Source organism: Gracilinanus agilis, chromosome 1, assembly GCF_016433145.1.
Source record: "Gracilinanus agilis isolate LMUSP501 chromosome 1, AgileGrace, whole genome shotgun sequence".
NCBI classification, from domain to species: Eukaryota; Metazoa; Chordata; class Mammalia; order Didelphimorphia; family Didelphidae; genus Gracilinanus; species Gracilinanus agilis.
Window position 1 is genome coordinate 262676211 of NC_058130.1, and position 20259 is coordinate 262696469.

General features: G+C 35.6%; 1 protein-coding gene across 1 annotated transcript in view; it reads left to right on the forward strand.

Moving 5' to 3' along the window:
• The window catches only part of CDC14B (cell division cycle 14B), a 106609-nt gene that overhangs the window by 72603 nt on the left and 13747 nt on the right, over positions 1-20259 (forward strand). The window contains exons 8-12 of the mRNA XM_044661357.1: positions 1836-1923; positions 2530-2760; positions 8623-8761; positions 9760-9919; positions 10743-10855. Coding sequence (XP_044517292.1) covers positions 1836-1923; positions 2530-2760; positions 8623-8761; positions 9760-9919; positions 10743-10855 — 731 coding nt within the window. The remainder of the gene's footprint in view (positions 1-1835; positions 1924-2529; positions 2761-8622; positions 8762-9759; positions 9920-10742; positions 10856-20259) is intronic.

A 20259-nucleotide genomic window follows, 5' to 3' on the forward strand; every position in this document is an offset into this window, starting at 1 on the left:
CTGCAGAGGAAGCATTATTTTGAAAGATTTTCCAAATTCCATCTCTGTCTCAATACATAAAAGTAACTTAAAATTATTTGAAAGCTATAATAATAGACATAACCTTGTTCAATCCTTTAATCATAAATATTAGGCTAAGAGATGCTGGGTGGCACAGTAGATAAAGCCTGGACCTAGAATCAGACCTAAATTCAGATTCAACCTCAGACATTTATTAGCTATGCTCACTTAAGCTCATATCTACCTCAGTTTTGTCACCCTTAAAATGGGTTTAATAATAGCACCTGCCTTCCAAGGTTGTTTTGATGACCAAATGAAATAATATTTGTAAAGTGCTTAATACAATGTCTGGCACATAGTAGGTATTTAATAAATGATTGTTTCCTTCCTTCCTTCTTTCCTACTCACCAAAAGTGCTTTCCACTGTCATGGAGGAAGCCCAGGTCAGTGTCCAAGTTGAAACATAATTCCTATAGATCAGGGGTTCTTAACCTGGGGTCTGTGAACTTGGAGTATTAATATTTTGATAACCATGGTTTGATATAATTGGTTTCTTTTGAAATCCTATGTAATTTTATCTTATGGATTTAAAAATAATGTTCTGAGAAGGGTCCATAAGCTTTACTAGATAGCCAAGAGGGGTCCATGACATGCCAAAAATAAAAAAAAAAAAAAGGTTAAGAGCCGCTGCTATAGATGGTGAGGTCCTCCAGATTCTCCTCTTTGCAGATGACTTCATCCTATTTGTGTCAAGTAGCATATTGGATAGAGCACTAATCTTGGAGTCAGGAAGACCTAAATGTGAATTCTACCTCAGACATTTACTAGCTATATCACTAGGCAAGATATTTAAACTATCTGGGTTCAGTTTCCTAATCTGTAAAATGGGGCAAATATTAGCACCAAGCCCATGGGATTGTGGTGAAAATCCAATGAGAGATGATGTGTAATGCACTTTGCAAACCTAAAAGTGCTATGAAAATGCAAATTATCATTATTCTTAATGCTTGCCCTAGGACATTGATAAATCTTTTGGAAGAAAAAGCTATGATCACTCAAAATACTTTGATCTAACCATTCATACAAAAAAAAACCCAATTGGATGAAGCATGCCTATTGTCTGGATTACGACATATGGTTAAATGGATAAACTATAAGAGAGTCCATTCATTTGTGTGTGTGTGCATGTTTACATATATATATATATATCTCAACAGTGAGTGTAAATGGACAATGAATTGGGTCCAGAATAAATTAGAAGTAAAGCTAGCTTGATTGTCCCTGTTAGCTCTTTTAATAACCTCAAACTTCTATCAGAATCAGACCAACTTTTTTAATGCCAAAATTTCACCAATATTGTATGATTGTGAATCATAGAGCATTCTAGTCTGTAAAAATAGGTATTACTCAGAGGACTGTGGAGACATATATGGTAATTGTGAACAAGGTTACCACATACCAAGCAAGAGACTATAAAAAGGATGCCATCAGAAAGTATATGAATGAAAAAAGATGTAAGAGGCATGTGGAGAAAATCCAGTGATAACCAGCAATCAGCTTATTGATATCCTCTCGGTATCAGTGAGAAGTAAGGCACATTAGATGAATCCCCTTTGGTAAACTTATGGTGGGATGTAGGCAAGCATTCCATGGTGTGGATGAATTAACATCTGGTTAGAAAGAACATCTAGCTAGGTTGATGTCACAAATGAATTTTAATATTTAAGTTATTTCATTGATGCTTAATGGCTTTTGTAAATGTTACAATTAAGTTTATAGAAATGTAAAGGGGAGAAAAGTGCTGATAATAAAAATGTATATTCTTCTATTCACAGAAAGCAGAAAATGGAGATTTAAACTGGATAATACCAGGCCGATTTATTGCCTTCTGTGGCCCTCACCCAAGAAACCGACTTGAAAGTGGTACGCCAGAAAATGGAAATAAATCTTCCTAACTGAGAAGCTGAATGAGCACATTGTATTTTCTGGATGCCAATTTGTATGTCTGTTGTTCAAGGGGATTAGAAATCAGAACTTAACTCTGAATTTAGTTACATAAGCTATGCTTTTGAAAATCGGTCATTTGAGCATGACTTTTCTTATTTTATAATGATAATTCTTGTTATTTTTTAATTTGATTATCCAAAACAAGTCTTAAGTCTGATATAGTGAATGGAGTGATAGAGACTCAGCATCAGGAAGATCTGATACCAGATTTCACCTCAGAAACTTACTAGCTGTATCATCCTGAGCAAGTCTCTTAACTTTTCTTGACCAGTTTCCTAATCTGTAAAATGAGAAGATTAGACTTGATGTCCTCTAAGGTCCCTTCCAGCTCTAAATTTGCAGGCAGCAGAGAATGAAATGAAAGGGGGTAGGGTATGAGGGAAAAGAAGAGAGGGAAATTCTTTTGATATCTGTCTATAAAAAGCATTTTAGAGGGCAGTTCCTGATCATATAGAGTTAAAACAATTTTTAGCCCATCTTTATATTGTTGAAATAAAAATGTTTTCTTTTTATTCCCCACAGGTTACCACTATCATACACCAGAAGCCTATGTTCCTTATTTTAAAAGGCACAATGTTACAACCATTATTAGACTCAACAAAAAGGCATATGATGCTAGGAGATTTACAGATGCCGGTTTTGACCATCATGAACTTTTTTTTGCTGATGGCAGCATACCTAGTGATGCCATAGTAAAAGAATTTCTGAATATTTGTGAAAATGCCGAAGGTGTTGTAGCAGTTCATTGCAAAGGTATGTTTCTGTTGCTGAGAAAACTAATGCATATCAGTGCTCTGGACTCTTACTTACTTACTTACTCACTTATTCATTCATTCATTTGTTTGTTTGTTTATTTATTTATTTGTTTCGGTTACATGTAGAAACAGATTTTTTTTAAAACCCTTACCTTCTGTCTTGGGATCAATACTCTATATTAGTTCCAAGGCAGAAGAGTGGTAAAGGCTAGGCAATGGGAGTTAAGTGACTTGCCCAGGGTCACATAGCTGAGAAGTGTCTGAGACCAGATTTGAACCTAGGACTTCCTGTCTCTAGGCCTGACTCTCAATCCACTGAGCTACCCAGCTGCCCCCTAGAAACAAATTTTGATAATTGTCTTCTGACATGTTAAGATTCAAATTTCTTCCCTCCATTCCTTGCTTTTCCCAAGGTGGTAAAGAGTCTGATATAGGTTATATTATTGCTTTCATGCAAAACATTTCCATATTGCTCATGTTGTGATAGAAGACACATCACACATAGAATAAAAATCTCACAAAGGAGATAAAGTGTATAATGGCATGCTTTGATCTGCAATCAGACTCTCACAGTTCCTTCTTTAGCTGTGGATAGCATTTTTCAGGTTTCCATTGTGGTTATCTTGGAAATTTGCTTTGTGGATATTAGTTTAGTCCTTCACAGTTGATCATCATTTAATATTTCTTTTACTATATATATTGTTCTTCTGGTTCTTTATCCTGCTTCACTTTGCATCAGTTCATGTAAGTCTTTTCAGTTTTTTCTGAATTCATCCTCTTCATTATTTCTTATGATCAAATAATATTCCATTACAATCATATAACACAACATGTTCATCCATTCCCCAAATAATGGACAACTCCACAGCTTCCAGTTCTCTGCCAACTACAAAAAGAGCTGCTACAAATATTTTGGTACAAGTAGGTACTTTCCCCTCATTTCTGATCTCTTTGGCATACAGACCAAGTAAGGATATTGCTGGGTCAAAGGATATGCATAGTTATTTGGCCCTTTGAGCAGAGTTCCACATTGCTCTCCAGAGTATCAGTTATCAATTCACAGTTCCACAACAGTGTATTAATGTCCCAATTTTCTCACATCCCCTCCAACACTTATCATTCTCTTTTTTGGTCATGTTAGCCAATCTGATAAGTGTAAGGTGTTATCTCTGCAATTCTCTAATCAATAGTAATTTGGAACATTTTTTTATATTGCTATAGATAATTTTAATTTCTTTCTTTGAGAACTGTTGGTTCATATCCTTTCACCATTTTTAGAGAATGCTTTGCATTTTTATAAATTTGACTCCGTTCTCTGTATATTTGAGAAATGAGACCTGTGTGAGAGATAGTTGCTATAAAAGTATTTTCTAATCTTTGTTGCATTGGTTTTGTTTGTAAAAAAAATAACCTTTTTTTAATTTAATCAGAATTATCTACTTCATTTTTCATAATGTTTTCTCTGTCTTATTTGGTCATAAGTTCTTCCATCATCCATAAGTCTGACAGGTAAACTTTTCCATGCTCCCCTAGTTTGTTTATGATGTCATCCTTTATTTCTAGATTAAGAATCCATTTTGACTTTTTCTTGGTATATGGAGTGAGATGCTGGTCTATGCATAGTTTCTACCATACTGATTTCTAAGTAGTCCCAGAAGTTTTTGTCATGTAGTGAGTTATTCCCCCAAAAGCCCAGATCTTTGGGTTTATCAGACACTTAAGTTGCTATGTATATTATTATTATTATTATTAACGTTATGCATTAGGTACCTAATCTATTCTATTGATTCACTACTCTATTTCTTACTGTAAGGCCCCTTCCTTCAAATTTTTTTTATTAATTTCTTTGATATTCTTGGCTCTTTCTTCTTCTGAATTAATTTTGTTGTTACTTTTTCTAGTTCTGTGAAATAAATTTTGGGTAGTTTGGTATGAATACCCTGAATTTTTGTATACTTATATAAATATCTTAAGTAGTAGACTACAAATTCCTTGAGGTTTTGGACTGGTCTCTCCTGCAAATTTTATGTCCCAATTGCCAGAGAGGGGTACTGGTGTCCATACCTATGATTTTTTTTTTACTTTTTTTTTTTTTTTAATTTTAAACCCTTAACTTCTGTGTATTGACTTATAGGTGGAAGATTGGTAAGGTTAGGCAATGGGGGTCAAGTGACTTGCCCAGGGTCACACAGCTGGGAAGTGTCTGAGGCCGGATTTGAACCTAGGACCTCCTGTCTCTAGGCCTGGCTGTCAATCCACTGAGCTACCCAGCTGCCCCCTTTTTTTTATTTTTATTTATTTTTTATTTATTTATTTTTAAACCCTTACCTTCCACCTTAGAATCAATACTGTGTAATGGTTCCAAGGCAGAAGAGTGGTAAGGGTAGGCAATAGGGGTCAAGTGACTTGCCCAGGGTCACACGGCTGGGAAGCGTCTGAGGCCAGATTTGAACCTAGGACCTCCTGTCTCTAGGCCTGGTTCTCACTCCACTGAGCTACCCAGCTGCCCCCTGGCATACCTATGATTTTATTGGCATAAAGAACTTATTCTACCAGTACAAATAATATCTCCTTGAAAAAGCCAAACCCTGTAGCTCAGGGAATTGAAAGCCAAGCCTGGAGATGGGAGGACCTGGGTCCAAATCTGGCCCCAGATACTTCCTAGCTGTTGTGACCCCAGGACAAGTCACATCAGGCCCACTCCCTAGCCTTTATTCCTTTTCTGCCTTGGAACTAAAACACAGTATTGATTCTAAGATAGAAGGTAAGGATTTAAAAAAAAAAAGAAAGAAAAGAAAAAGCCAAACCCTTTAATTCCAATTCTTGTTCTATTCCCTCTTGTCTTCAGCTATTATCCCAACTATTGTCCTCTGTCCCCTTCCATCCTCTCTCCCTCCCACCCTCTCCTCGTCTCTCCTCTCTTTCTCTACACCCTCTCCTTTTCCCTTTCTCCCTTCTCCCCTAATCTTTGATCTTCCTCTGTCCCCTGGCTTATTCTCTGGTGCCTACAAATTCTAATTTCTATTTTTTCTTATTCTGACCTTGACAAACATCAGCAAACACAAACATCTCCCTTCTACAAAGAAAAACAAGAGAATTATAGAAGATTGTGTATGGAATGTGTTTTGTACACCTTAAAGCAGTATGTAAATGTTGTTGTTATTCTATAAATATCTATTAGGTGCAGCAGGAATTTTTAAAAAATACATAATAAATTCAGTATACTCAAGTATTTCTTGCTTATCCATGTCTCTGTCTTAATTTCTCTTCCTCTATATTTAGAAAATTTGTCACATTTTTTTTTTGACAACACTCTGCCCCACATCTTATAACAAATAAGTAGTTGTTTAGAACAGATGTGTACTTTGGTCATATCTGAAAATGTATGGTTTTAGCTCCTATAGTGTCTCACCTTTCTGTTAGGATGTGGAAAACCTTCTTTATCATCATCCCCACTGAATGTAAGGTTCTAGAAAACTGGACAGAGTCATTGTGTTCTGCTTGGTTTTGGTTGTAGGGAAGGTATGCTGGGATATATGTTGGGATTGAATGTGATTCAGACACAAACCTGTGATTTAGCTTGGATTTCTCCGGTGGGAGCATGGACACTATTAAAAAGTGAATGCTTTGATGATTAATGTTTTCTAGATTAATTCATAATTTTATTTAACAGGTTTCTCTGGTTTGAACTGTTGATTCAGCTGTAGTTCTATAGTTGTATCTGGCACCTAGTACCTTTATATTGTTAAGATTTGGAGAGTTAAGGGAGTCTAAAGAAAGTAATCTTACTGGTCACAAGACTAGGAAGTAGAATAGAAAGCAAAGAATATTTCACATGAAAAATGAGTCTTTTTTTATGTCAGTGACAATAGTCATTACCATAAGTAATAGAACTTCTTTAGTCTTAAAAGCTCATCCTTAGGTTTAACTCTCTCCAAACTTCTTTCCTCTGCTATATTTCTAGGTATTTGTAATATCTAATAGAGCTAAGCTCCACATTCTGTAAAAATAAATCCATATACTATTTAAATTGAATTCAACTTTCTCCATAAGTTGAAAATGCTATAAAACAGTGCCCATAAATCCTAGGTACTGGATTATCATACCAAAAGCCATTTCATAGTAAGACTTAGGGTTTTCATTGTCATCATACCCAAATGTGTGCTCCATAGCTTAATATTGGATCACTTGGTGCAATAGCAATGGACATCTGTCTGAGGGGGAGGCTTTTCAGAATTTGTAGCTGTCATCGTGCTTGATCAGCATCCTGGACTCAATCCAAAGGAAAAAGAAGGAATTTTTCTCCTTGAAAGCTGAAAATACTAATAAGTACTTGATCCTAAGTACAGAAACAGATCACCAAACCATTACATATAGCAAATTTATATGAGGTTTGCCCTACTCTTGCTTATTAATTAATAAATCATTAAAACATTGTCTGCCATTTGATTCTTTGCTGTGTAATATTTTATCCTCCTGAGCTCTACATCAGTCTAATGGTATGTTGCAATATTTCTTATTAAATAAACATGTCATCTTTTAAATTAATTAACATAAATAAAATTAATTAGTTGATGAGTCAGGTAACAAAGGGGATGCAGTGATGATGAACTTTTTAGAGATGGAGTGCTGGACTCTGCTTGTGCCCCTACCCAAGTGCTGCCCTCTGCCTCCCACCCCCCCTTTACTCCAGACAGGGGAGTTCCCATTGGCTGCTGAACAGAAGGGCGAGAGAAGTGAGGAATGTCCTCAGGTGCATGGAGAGGGGGAGGGGAACAGCTTTGCCCTGAGTCCCTCTGGCTTTCGAGTAATGAACTCTGGCGGGTGACTGCAGGGGTGCCCAAAGAGAGAGCTCTGCATGTCCTTTTTGTCACGGGTGCCACAGATTTACCTTCATGGGGATAGAGCATAGGCTTTGGAATTTGAAGGGCTTGATTTCAAATCTTAAACATTTTATTAGGCTTTTATTAACTCTGTGACCTTAGGCAAATCACATAATCCCTATCTGCCTCAGTTTCCAATTGAATAAAATGAGAATAATAATAGCACCTATCTCACAGGATTATTATGAGGATGAGATAGTTGTTGTAAAGCACTTTGTAACCTTAAAGCAAAAAATATTAGCTATTAATTTTTTAGTGAAATAGAGAGTGTTCTTTTTCCATTAAAAATTACACTTAGTAATAATAAACACAAAGATACAATTTTTGTCATAGCCTGACTTACCACAAACCATCAATGTAACAAACAGTAGTTGATTCCTCTTCATTATCTCCATAAGGTGTTTTGTTTTGTTTTTTAATCAAATCAATGTAATTTTCATTAAGGAAAAATTTTCTCCTCCTTTCCTTCCAATTTGTCCTCCATTTCTTCAGAAATGAAAGGAAACAATTAACTCCTTTTGGTAGAATTCCCTTTATAAACTTTCCTTTATAAAATTACTTCATAAAATAGTACTAAACCAGATCTCCTTAAGAAAGATGTCTATTCTTACCTTCTTTTTATTGCATAGTCTTAATAGATCTTCACAAGTAAAACAATACCTTTGTTCAGATTCCAAAAGGAAAGACACTTTACATAATTTCTCAGCTCATTCTATAAGACATTTTTCACCTGACAGTTTCTAAAGTGTCAGGACAAAACTGATTTTCCTCCAATAGTCTTTTTGAGCACCTAAATCTAATGTAATGTTTTCTATAGTTTTTGTAGAATCTGAAACATGGGTTATAAAATTAAATCTGCAAAATGTTTCTTGGCAAAGTTAACTTCTTCTAATAGACATGCTTGTTGTAGTTGATTAATTGTCAAAAAAAAAAGTATGAAGTTCAAATAACCATGTAGTATATATTTTTTTTCTTAGCCGGTCTTGGAAGAACAGGCACCCTTATAGCTTGCTATATCATAAAGCATTATAGGATGACAGTTCCTGAAACCATTGCCTGGATCAGAATCTGTAGACCTGGCTCTGTGATTGGACCTCAGCAACATTTTTTGGTGTCGTAAGTAAAACTCCATTAAAGTCTAGTTTCTCTGTGTGCATGGAGGTGACCCTTAGTTCTCAGAATTGTTAACAGTAAAGTGTAAGTTCTGACAGGTTCTACCAAGCAGAAAATTTTCCTAGTGATAAACTGTAGGTTTAGGTTCTAAGAACTAGTCTCATTGAATTCAGGAAGGACTCATTGCCAGGTTGCCAATTAATTTTTTGATTATAGCAATGGTCAAAGATCATATGTCCAAAGAGGGAGGAAATATTCCCATCAATGGCATCACAGATCCTTGAAGTATTAATATTAAATATTAATTTACATTTATGTAGTGTTATTGTGGGCCAGGAATAGTACTAAGCAATTTGCAATTATTATCTCATTTGATCCTCACAACAGACCTGGTAGGTAGGTGCTACTATTGTCCTCATTGTATAGATGGGGGAGTCTGAGGCAAACAGCGGTTAAGTGACTTGTCCAAGGTCACACAACTAGTAAGTGTCTGAGATGTTCAGTTGTTTTTCAAACACATCATATTCTTCATGACCCCATTTGGGGTTTTCTTGGCAAATATAATGTAGTAGCTTGCTATTTCCTCCTCCAGCTCATTTTGTAGTTGACAAACTATGACTTGCCTAGATTCAAACTCAGGAAAGATAAGTCTTCTTGAATCCAGGCACATGGCTCTATCCACTCTGTCACCTAGCTACCCTAAGTGTCCGAGACCAGCTTTGTTCTCAGGTCTTCCTGATGTGAGGTCTGTTCTATCTACTTCTCCATGTGACTGCCTCAGACTTGACTCCTCAGAACCTGCCTTTCCTCTTCTATATTCCTGGGTATAGATGTATGTAATAGAATATAAACTGTGGTTTTCTCTTCCTCCATCACATCACCATCATATTAGTTTTTGAAAGAGGAAGAAATGGTAGACTAGGACTTCAAAGCATTGGCAGAGAACAATCCTTCATATGCACATTTCTGGAAAAAGTTGTGATGTTATTTCGCTTATATAGGAAGCAGGCAAGCCTTTGGACAGAAGGAGACTATTATCGCAAGAAATTAAGGGACCAGGAAAATGGAAGACATGCAGCTGCAGTTACAAAAATCCTCACAGGGGTTGATGACATTTCAATATGTGAAATCCAATCTGAAGAAACTAAAGATTCTGAATCGGTAATCGCCCCGAAATCCTGCTGTTATCTTTCATTTAGATGTTTTTGTCATTTGTTTTGCTGCTGTCGAAAATGTTTTAGAGTATGGAGAAATTACAGGTAAAAATAAAGCAAAGTTGTGAGGGGTTATTGTCCACATACTTTTTTCATTTTTTAATACCCCTCTTCTGATACTTTTCCCCCTTCCAAAAGCCTTTAGAATTAGTCATAAAATGGTTGGGTGATTATTATATTAAAGTCTTTTTCACAACTAGGTAAAGATTGAAACAGCAACGAGGTATACGAAATGGCTTTTCCAGGTAGTCCTAATTGTACTGGGGAGGGTTTCTATATTTTCCCCCCTCTGTATCTGTTAATAATGGCTGGTTTAGTTCAAAATGAACTAAACTAGATTTGAAGTCAAAGCAGTTCTATTTTGTTTGTTTTGGTTGGGTGGAGTGGTCCTTGTACAGATAAATAGCAATAAGATGCTTGAGGAACAAAAATGTTTGTTCCCTTTCCCTCTTTCTCTCTGTCTCTCTCTTCAGACCTGTATGTATATATACATATATATGTATTTTTTTTAAAAAAACATCCTATCTCTTTAGTGCGGGCATGTGTAATAATAATATTATTGGTTTCTAACAATCACAGATTGTATATTATTAGAAACAAGAAGAAATAGATTTCTTGAAATTGCTCTTATAGTTTAAAGTGAGAAGATAACATTTTTTAAAATTTAGTACAAATTTGAAATATTCACATTATGGAAGAAAGTATTGATTTTTGCTACACTTAAAGATGCAACTTAAAATCACTAGCTCAGTGTTTTTTTACTTATACAGTACAGTGATGATGATGATGATGATGATGAAATAAACAGAATGACTCAAGGTGATAAGCTACTTGCCCTGAAAAGTAGAAGACGGGCAAAACCAGCAACTTCTATTCCTCTAACGTAAGTCTCTCTCTCTCTCTCTCTTTCTCTCTCTCTCTTTTTTTTTTTAAACATATACAAAGTCTCTCTGTCTCTCTTTTCAGGATTCCCCCCCCCCTTTTTGCCATTTTTAAGTTTCAGGCATACCAATGTATGCCTGTTTATTCAGTTTATAAAAACTGTTTTAAAAAATGGCAGTAATGAGTGGTTGCCAACATCTTTGACTATAAAATGTTATATCTCATTTGCTTTTCTATTTTCCAAGGTATTTTGCTGCTGTCAGGGTGTTTCATTTTATGCTGTGGGAACACCACTAAGCTTTTGGAAACCCCAGATAATTGGTTAATTTGTAGCCACACTTCTTTGTGCAAACTGGTGTGTGTGTGTGTCCGTGTGTGTGTTTGCATTTGCTATAAGGTGGACTTCTCAAAACAACTGCAAAAAGACTATATTTTGAGAAGATAGAATTTAGTCAACTGAGACAGAGTTAGTGTACTTGCCTAAATGTAGAGAAATAGCAAACTGAATTAAACTCAGTAAAATTTTGTATATGTACATGAAATTCTTCTCAGAGAAATTAATTTCAGAATCACAGGAAAGACTCTATCATGGGTAAAAGAAAGAAACAGCTTTGTTTCCTTATCTTGACATTCTTTGCAAGCGTGTAAGTTATATTGTTCAATGCTTCTGATGTGGCAGAAATAATGCCTTAGTTCTACCTTCCCAAAGCAACATAAGAACACAGTAACAAGTATTGTGCTTGTCTTGAAAGTAGAAGATGAAAGACAGTGAGTTTGAGGTCTGGACATCTTAAACTTGTAAGTCATACAACCTCAGATTGTTATCTTATTGGAGTCCTCCCTCTTATACAGTTAAGCTCACCAGGCTAAATAATTATTGTTTGTGATAACCAGTGAGTGGAGTGAAAAGCCCCAAGGATGCTCAAAAATATATAAAGCTGTCCTTTCCTTTCAAATTTAGTTTTTCCTTTCAAATTTTTAAGATCCCCATAGTATTCAGTATTCTTTACTTTTTTAAGACTTAATTTCAACTAGCTAACTACAGATACAAATAACTCAAGTTTTTCTTAATATTGACCGTGTTTTGATGTTCACACTAGAAAAAATAGCTTTCTAAAGTAGAATTCACCATAAGTCATCTCTGCCTTTGCTTTTATCCCAGTAGTTACCAAACGTATTTCATTATTATGCCATTTCATCAATTGCCATATGAACCTCAAGGGTAACTTTACAGTGAGGCTTCTGGGCAACCATTGATACTCATCAAGCTACACAGTATTGCTACACAATACAGTAAAACCTCTGTTATCTAGAACATTAATGGAATAGTGTATTTGGGGAAATTAAGTTTTCTGCTTAACTCATAGTTAGCTCTAACTACTTTTCTTCTTTCGACTCTTACTAAAAATATTCTTAAATATAAAAACCCATCCATTGCTTTATATTAAGTATTTAATACTAAAGGGATTATTTACTTCAGGGACTGATACTTCATTAGTGTCGGTTCTTTCTGTCCACTGATACCAATTAAAACCTCTCTAAAGTACAAGACAGTTCTTGAGAGTTGGCTGCGGCCAAAAATGCCATCAACTTACAACCAATCTGATGACGAATTTTCAAACATACCTAGTCTAGCCCTTGAATGATAGACATTTGGTCCCCTACTAAGTCTGTACTCAAATCCTTCTTTATAGCATAGTAGGGCCCCTCTCCCCAGAACTTGTGGATGACCGGCATGGGCTTTGAGAACCCAAAATCTTCTCCACATTATAATGAGGCATCTGAGGAGGAGTTAATTGGAGTATAAAATACTGTATATGAAAGAAGCATAATTGAATCCTGGATGATTTGGGGATCTCCCAGTGCCTCAAATAGAGACATCAGTTTTGGTGGAAGAAGTATGGTAACAATATGAAACTAAATAGGACCTGTACTTATCCCAGGACATACCCTTTTTTTTTTTAAATGAGTCTCTTAGAGTTGTTCTTGTGATTTGCTTCTTTCTTTTTTAAAATCAGGTTCTGGCAAGGAGGAATAAGATCTGCTTAAGAGAAGGTTCCAGTTAGGTGCCAGTTAATCAGGATTTTCTGATTGAGACCCTGGCTTTAATTGTACTCACGTTTCTCTACAAGAGTTGGAACAGTCTTAAAACATAGGGTTTGAAGTATCCACTTCCTTCTGTGCCAAAGGCTGCAGGTGGAGACAGAAGACAATTTTGTGAAGGCAGAGTTGTGTGATGATGAAGTAAAGGAGGAATCACTGAGTGAGAATAAAAAGCTGTTCAAACATTATCGAAAGCCTTTATTTCTAATAGCCTTCTATGGGGACTTTGTATGGTCTGTAATGGTTACATTCTTTTAAATTGAAAGTGTATACAGTAACCTGAAATCCCAGTGGAATGGAAAATGTAATAACGAGAGAGCAGGAAACAAACACAGTAGAAAAATATTAAACAACTATTATAATCTGTTACTTGCCCTTTTTCCTGACTGAGCCTCCACTTTTCTCTATATGCCACCTAACCCTTACTTTACTTAGATGCCTTTGGACTTTAGTCTAACTTAAATGCTTCAGGGAAATGACAGAGTGAATAGCTTCAAACCTCTCTTTTATTGATTCCCTATCCATATTCACAAAGCCCAATGTTACCAAGGGTTGATTAATTCAATTGCACATGATAGGTTAGGCTATTTCTTTTTGTTTGGGGAAACTGAACCCCAACTGAAGCATGTAAACTAGATTGTAAGTTCCTAGAAGTGAAGAGTTTTGATGCTTTCTGTTTTGTTCGTTTTGCATCTCTTGCAATAGCTAACACAGTGTCCTATGTGCAATACAGATTCATAAATATTTGTTGAACGAATAAAGTTTTAGACCTAGTTTTTCAGAAGAAACACAAGAGCCGAATTATAAAATACTCTTAAATCCTTAGTTACTATGTGGGTGTTCCACATCTCATATTACCTATAACAAATCTTCCTTTCTCTTCTTGCAACATAATAACTTCCTGCTTATTTAACTCTTTATTTCCATTATAATCATCTGTTTTTTTTTTCATATTCTGAGGGAAGCCCCATTGGAATTAGGAGGAGAAAGGTTTGAGAAGTCTTTACAATAAATTTTGCTGGCAGAAAAATCCTTTTTAAACTACCACCACCACCAACAACAACAAAAAACATGGGCATCATTCTGCCAAAGCAGTGTGGAACCCTGAATTGGGAATCGGGTTAAGTTCTTTACTTCTGCCTTTGACTATATATATATATATATATATATATATGTATCACTATGGGCAAGTTGCTTAGTCTCTATATCACTTTTATTTAGCCCATGTTGTTGGTTGTTTTTTTTTTTTTTATGAGAGCCATGATAGTTTCCAGACCAACAGGCTGAGAGACAACACACCACAAAAACACAAAAAAGTGTCTGTGATTCAGTCAATATGGGGAGTACTCTCACCCTCATTTTATTATTCTAGAAAATAAGAGGTTTCACTAGGATGACTTCTATGGTCCATCTCCAAGTCTATATTGATGCTGTGTGGGAAACTGCCTTGATTGTGGCAGATTGCACCTTCTTTATGGTCAAGTCAAGGAACAGACATGAAGTAACTACTCTGTGTCAGACACTGTGCTAGGTGCTGAGGATACAGACAAACATAAAATGTTTTTCATCCTCAAAGAGAGCTTATTTATAGTCTATTGGTAAAGACATACACACATATATAAGTATATACAAAATCAATACAGAATAATTTTGGGAGGAAGGGCACTACCAACTAAGAGAACCAGAAAAGTAGAAAGCAACACTTGAACTGAGCCTTGAAGGAAACTAGGGTACATGAAAGGGATTAATGCGTGTGTGTGTAAGTGTGTGTGTGTGTGTGTGTATGTGTGTGTGTGTGTGTGTGTGTGTGTAGCTAGAAAGGTAGCTAGAAATGTCCTAAAGAATTTATTTTGAGGTGCTCAGATTAAGTGACTTGCTGGGGTTCACGTAGTAAATGTCAGGTAGCTTTTGAATCCAGATCTTCTGTAATCCAGGTTCTACCTTCTATCCTTTATACCAACAGGCTAAAAAGAGGTCTTTGGCTTGTACTAAAAACTATTGAGTGGGGAAAAAATTGTTAAAGAAACAAAATTATACTAGATGATCATACAAAATCATAAACTAAGGAAAACTAAAATTAGAATTTTGAATGGTAAAATGTTTCATCATATCTTAAAAGTCTAAAATATATATACTTGTATAATATTCTGTTATTACTATATGTTTATAGCACCTATTCTTTTACACACAAGACATACAAATTAAAAGCAAATGAGCAGTATTTGTGTCTGTCTGTGGTTAGTGAAATCAGTCTCACCAATTAGTGTAATCAGAACTCATATAATCATGTAATTATCATAGCACAATAATCCCTTCATAAATGATCTACTCTTTAAATATCAACAAATTTAAGCATCAACAAATGACTATGTTGCTTTGTTGTTCTATACATAAGCTTCTTTTTTTTTATTTGGGGATAGTAAGAAAAGGAGTTAGTCCCTGAAACTGGAATCAAAGTCATTAAAATAGAATTTAGTTAAAACTACTAATTTTCCCAGTTAGAGATTAGGTCTGACTATCAGAAAACAAAATAGAAGCATGACATAGTTCAAGCTGAAAGGCATGTGATGTTATTATTGAATTCATACTTCATTTCTATACCATCCATTTCTCTCTTACATTGTGTTCTTTCCCTGAGGTTTTTTTTTTCCCTTAGCTCTGGGAATTAGTCTATTCCATTTTATGTTGGTTCCAAATAAAATGATAAAATCATTTTTTTTTTCACAAGAAATGTCAAAATCACATTCAGCTTCTTTTATTCTTTGTATCACTTTTCTCCCTTACCCCAAACTTCCAAGGGTCTAAGATTCACAATTCAGCTTACTTTTTTGTTTTTGTTTTTGCTTCCCAATTTGAACGTTTGTTCTTTTCCTCCCCAACCCCTTTCTAGATGTATCCTAGCTGTGCTGACCTCTGCACTATGTAGTATTGTCATCTGGTGGATTGTTTGTGACTGCATTCTTCCCATCCTGCTATTCTGTCTAGATGGTTTAAGAACCTAGTAACCATCAGGACCTTTTGACAGATAGCCACTGTGTAAGTGTCCCATTCCATTTCTCTACTATTACTCACTTTTTGGTGTCCAGTATGTTTCTCATGATGCATGTGTTTACCCATATTCTCCCTCTCCTGGCTTTATGTAAAGGTTAATTTGATTTGCATTTTTTAAAGATTCCTTTGGGTGTTGGTGAAAACTGTTCATGTCAACTGTTTGAAGGGTTTAATAATAACAAAGGATATTTAAAAGATCCATCTCTTGATTTTGTTTTAGAAATAAAATATAAATAGATGAAATAAAAATTTGAAAATAAGGAATGATAATTTCTGCCTCATCCCATACTCATCAAATGAAGTTAGTCTTAATTTTTATTTTCTTCTAAAATGTGTTTGTGCAAATTATTTTAGCCATCTTATTCTTTAATTTGCATACCTCAAATCTTCCTAGTTCAATGAGAAGAATTCTTCTATTGGTATTTTATTACATGGTTGATTGCTTTTCTAATAAAAAGCAAGTCCAAGGAGCCCTTCATTCTTGTCTTTTAAAAGCTGTTATCCAGCCATTATGATAATTTAGTCTCTTGACCACACCACAGCCTCAGTGCTTTCTCTTTATTAAGATTTACTTGTTTTCTTTCCCAGTCTAAATATTCCATTTCCCTCTCTTTGAGGAATTGTAATAGGTACAACTTTTTGACACTTTCTATCAAATCAAAGCAAGAAGAAAAGAAGATTCAGAGGAACATGAATCACAGGATTGGTTATGGGTTGTCATGTGAAGATGACTACTTCATCCCCCACCACCTCCAGCCTTCTCCCATACTTTCCTTAAAGGGTTGTTTTCATAAAGAGGTTATGAAAGATTTATTATTTACCTGGAAAATCAACTTCAAAAGGAAAGTCATGGTAGTGAAGAAGCAAGATTCTTTGTACAGAATATTAATTTGGTCTGAATTTTAAGTCAGAGTTCTCAGGGAAAATAGTAAATAGAAATTATCTCCTATGAGATTGGAGATCTTTTCTGTCAATCTTGATTTCTCAGATATTCCTTCTTTTAAGGTTTCTGACCTTTCCCACCTTGGACTTCATGTAAGCCAAGATCTTTTGCTCCAAAGATGAAGTAGAATCCTACTTCAATCAAGAGAAAAATCTGGTACTCCATAGGCTCTTAGTATGTCTTCTAATGACTGGAAATTTCACTTGCAATTCCAATTTTCAAAATTTAGAATTTTGAAACTTTTATTTCTTCCCACTGATTCTTGAGGGGGAATAATCTCCCTCCCCCTTATTGTATTCTTGCTTATGGCATTCTCCTGGATATGATATTACTGCTGCTTAACTAATACAGAGAAAGGGGTCATACTGCTCATTACATTTTCCCTCACTCTGTGTGCCTAGCAGACTATGGTTTCAGAATATTTACTAACTGCAAGGATTGGTTTGTTATAAAGAGGTGACAAATGACTTTTAACATTTATCTCCACTAAGAAGTTCAAGAATTTTATGGACAAATTAACTTCTCATCTATTCCATAGAGTAGGTAGGGAGATATAGGGAACAAGCTACAACTTTTTAATTACTATTGTGGAACTTGGTGAAATATAAAATAGAGTTCATCTTGAAAGATCCTTCAGTATCTTCTTGTCTTCCAAAACCATTCCTGTCTTTGGTTGTTTGATATTTCTAGACCCTTTCAAAATATCTAGAGGGTCTATATTTTAAAATCCTGGTCTGTATTAATTTTGCAGACAACTCTTTTTATTTTTATGTATTTAGTATTACAAATATAAGTGGTTCTTTTGGTAGAAGATGCATAGTTAGTAAAAGAAGTAGAGTGTTGTCATTGCTGTTTTTTCATGTCCATCATTGGTCATAATTTCCTTTCAACTGTTACTTAGTGAGGCATAATAGAAGGAACACTAAGTTTGGAGTCTATGTTGAGAGGCCAGAGTGCAGATGTCAGCTCTGACACTATATATTGAACTCTGGCCAAGTCAGTATAACCTCTCAGAGACTTGTTTCCTCAACTTTAAACCTGAGATAATGACTGAAATGTTTATGGCATCATAAGATTTGCCAAGCACTTTCCTTACATTTGACTCTCACAAAATCCTGCAAATATAGACATTATTATCTTCATTTTACAGAGGAGGAAAATGAGGATCTGAGTGATTAAGTGACTTATCCAAGCTCCCACAGAAGACATCTAAGATTTGAACCAGATCTTCTTTTTCCAAATCCAGCATTTTGTTCCTTTCATGGCTGTTCTATAAGTGCAATAGGAGTTACTGTTTGTAAGATTACTACCTGTTATACTTCTTACTGAATTCAAAACCTTAAGCCCTGTGGGCTGTCTTTTTTTTTTTTCCTTCTTTGCTGTGAGATATCTCTTCACATTTGTTAACAACAGTTGCATGCTTTGGGGGTCATCCAGGGTTAGAGATCCATCATCTGTTGGCTCTACAGCTCTGAAATAAAGTGTTAACCACCATAGTTATGTTCTAATCATCCTCATGGCAGATGAAGTTATTTGCTTCCATCAGCAATATAGCTATTGTTTTCTGATAGGCATTTTGTTTTACAGAAAACTATGATCTGGCATATTTAGAAATTAGGATGGGAAATTGAACTGGTATTTTTATTAACAGGAGGAACTCTCAGGTGAAGAAAGTACATTTTACTAATAAAGACCAGAATCTCCTCATGAAATTAGGGTCACAAAACCAGTGCTGTATGTATCAAAGATGAGATTTGGACATAGACCTTACTGGCTTTCAAGACCAGTCCTCTATTCTCTATAGCATATTACAGAGATTAGGAGTAGGAGAACCATATATGGCCCTGATGGCAAACCTATGACACATGTGTCAGCACTGGCACATGTAGCCATTTTTGATGATACATGGCCGCATACAGAGAAGTATGTTATTTAGACTATAAATATTGTGAAATTATAGTGGTGGCTTTTTTTCTCGAAGTGACATACCACCTGAGTTATACTTGGTTTTTTTGGTGAATTTTGACCCACCAAGGTCAAAAGGTTACCCATAATTGATATATGGCATGCATGGATTACCAGTTTTCAAAGAATTTGCATAAAAAATGCCTCTAAAACTATAACGACTCTAACTTAATCTTTCTTTGATCCAAAGGGCAGGCACTTCAAGAACTTGGATTGCTACTAGGGGGCAGCTGGGTAGCTCAGTGGATTGAGAGCCAGGCCTAGAGATGGGAGGTCCTAGGTTCAAATCTGACCTCAGACACTTCACAGCTATGTGACCCTGGGCAAGTCACTTGACCCCCATTGCCTACCCCTTACCACTCTTCTGCCATGGAGCCAATACACAGCATTGACTCCAAGACAGAAAGTAAGGGGTTTAAAAAAAAAAAAAAGAACTTGGATTGCTTCAAGGTCATTCCTGAACATCAGTTATGGTTGTTCAAGAAATTTCTGTTAGTTCAATTGGCTCAGTAGAATGGCAAATACACTAGCTCTTACCATGCCATATTATTTGTATATGGATATAGAAGGGTTACCACAGAGTGTAAAGAATAGCCAAGTGGATGAAGCCTTTTACTCCTCCCCTGGGAGCAGCACTTTCACATTAAATGTTTAGTTTTGTGGCATGAAAGATATTGAATACATTGCTTTTCAGGGTGGCAAATTCAACAAGGTTTCAGAGCTGACAAACTTAAAGATGAGACCAATGAGGAGAGAAGGGGATTGTAAACATATAAGCATGGAGAACAGGACTTTGATAAAGATTTGATATAGTGGAAGGTAATAGGGAGGTATACCTGTAAGGTACTGTATTGAATGAAGCATGTCAGTGACTTGACTTGAGAGATGGTAGAGAGTACCATGAAAATACTGTTTCATCTATACTACCTTATCAAAAGTAGTTATAGTGCACCATGATATATGCTAGGAGAAAATTCAAGGATGAAATAAGACATATGCTCTGCCTTCATGGATCCTTATAGTCTAGTAAAGGAGTACTGAAATATGTGCAAATAAGTGTAGTTTAAAATGAAACAAATGTATGAGGATACAAATAATATTCTAAAGGAGTAAAAGTCATTACCAGTTGAGATGATCAGAGAAGACTTCTTGGAAGTGGCATTTGACTTTGGCTATAAAAGATGAATAGGTTTCCTATGGTTCAGAGTAGATGGAGATTACAAGTAAAGGTTCCAGTCTCCAGCATAGGAAACAGGTTTGGAGGCAAGAAAGTGCAGGAGGTATGCAGGGAAAACAAATAACTCCACTGAGCTAGATCACAATGAGAGGAGTAGTATGAATCT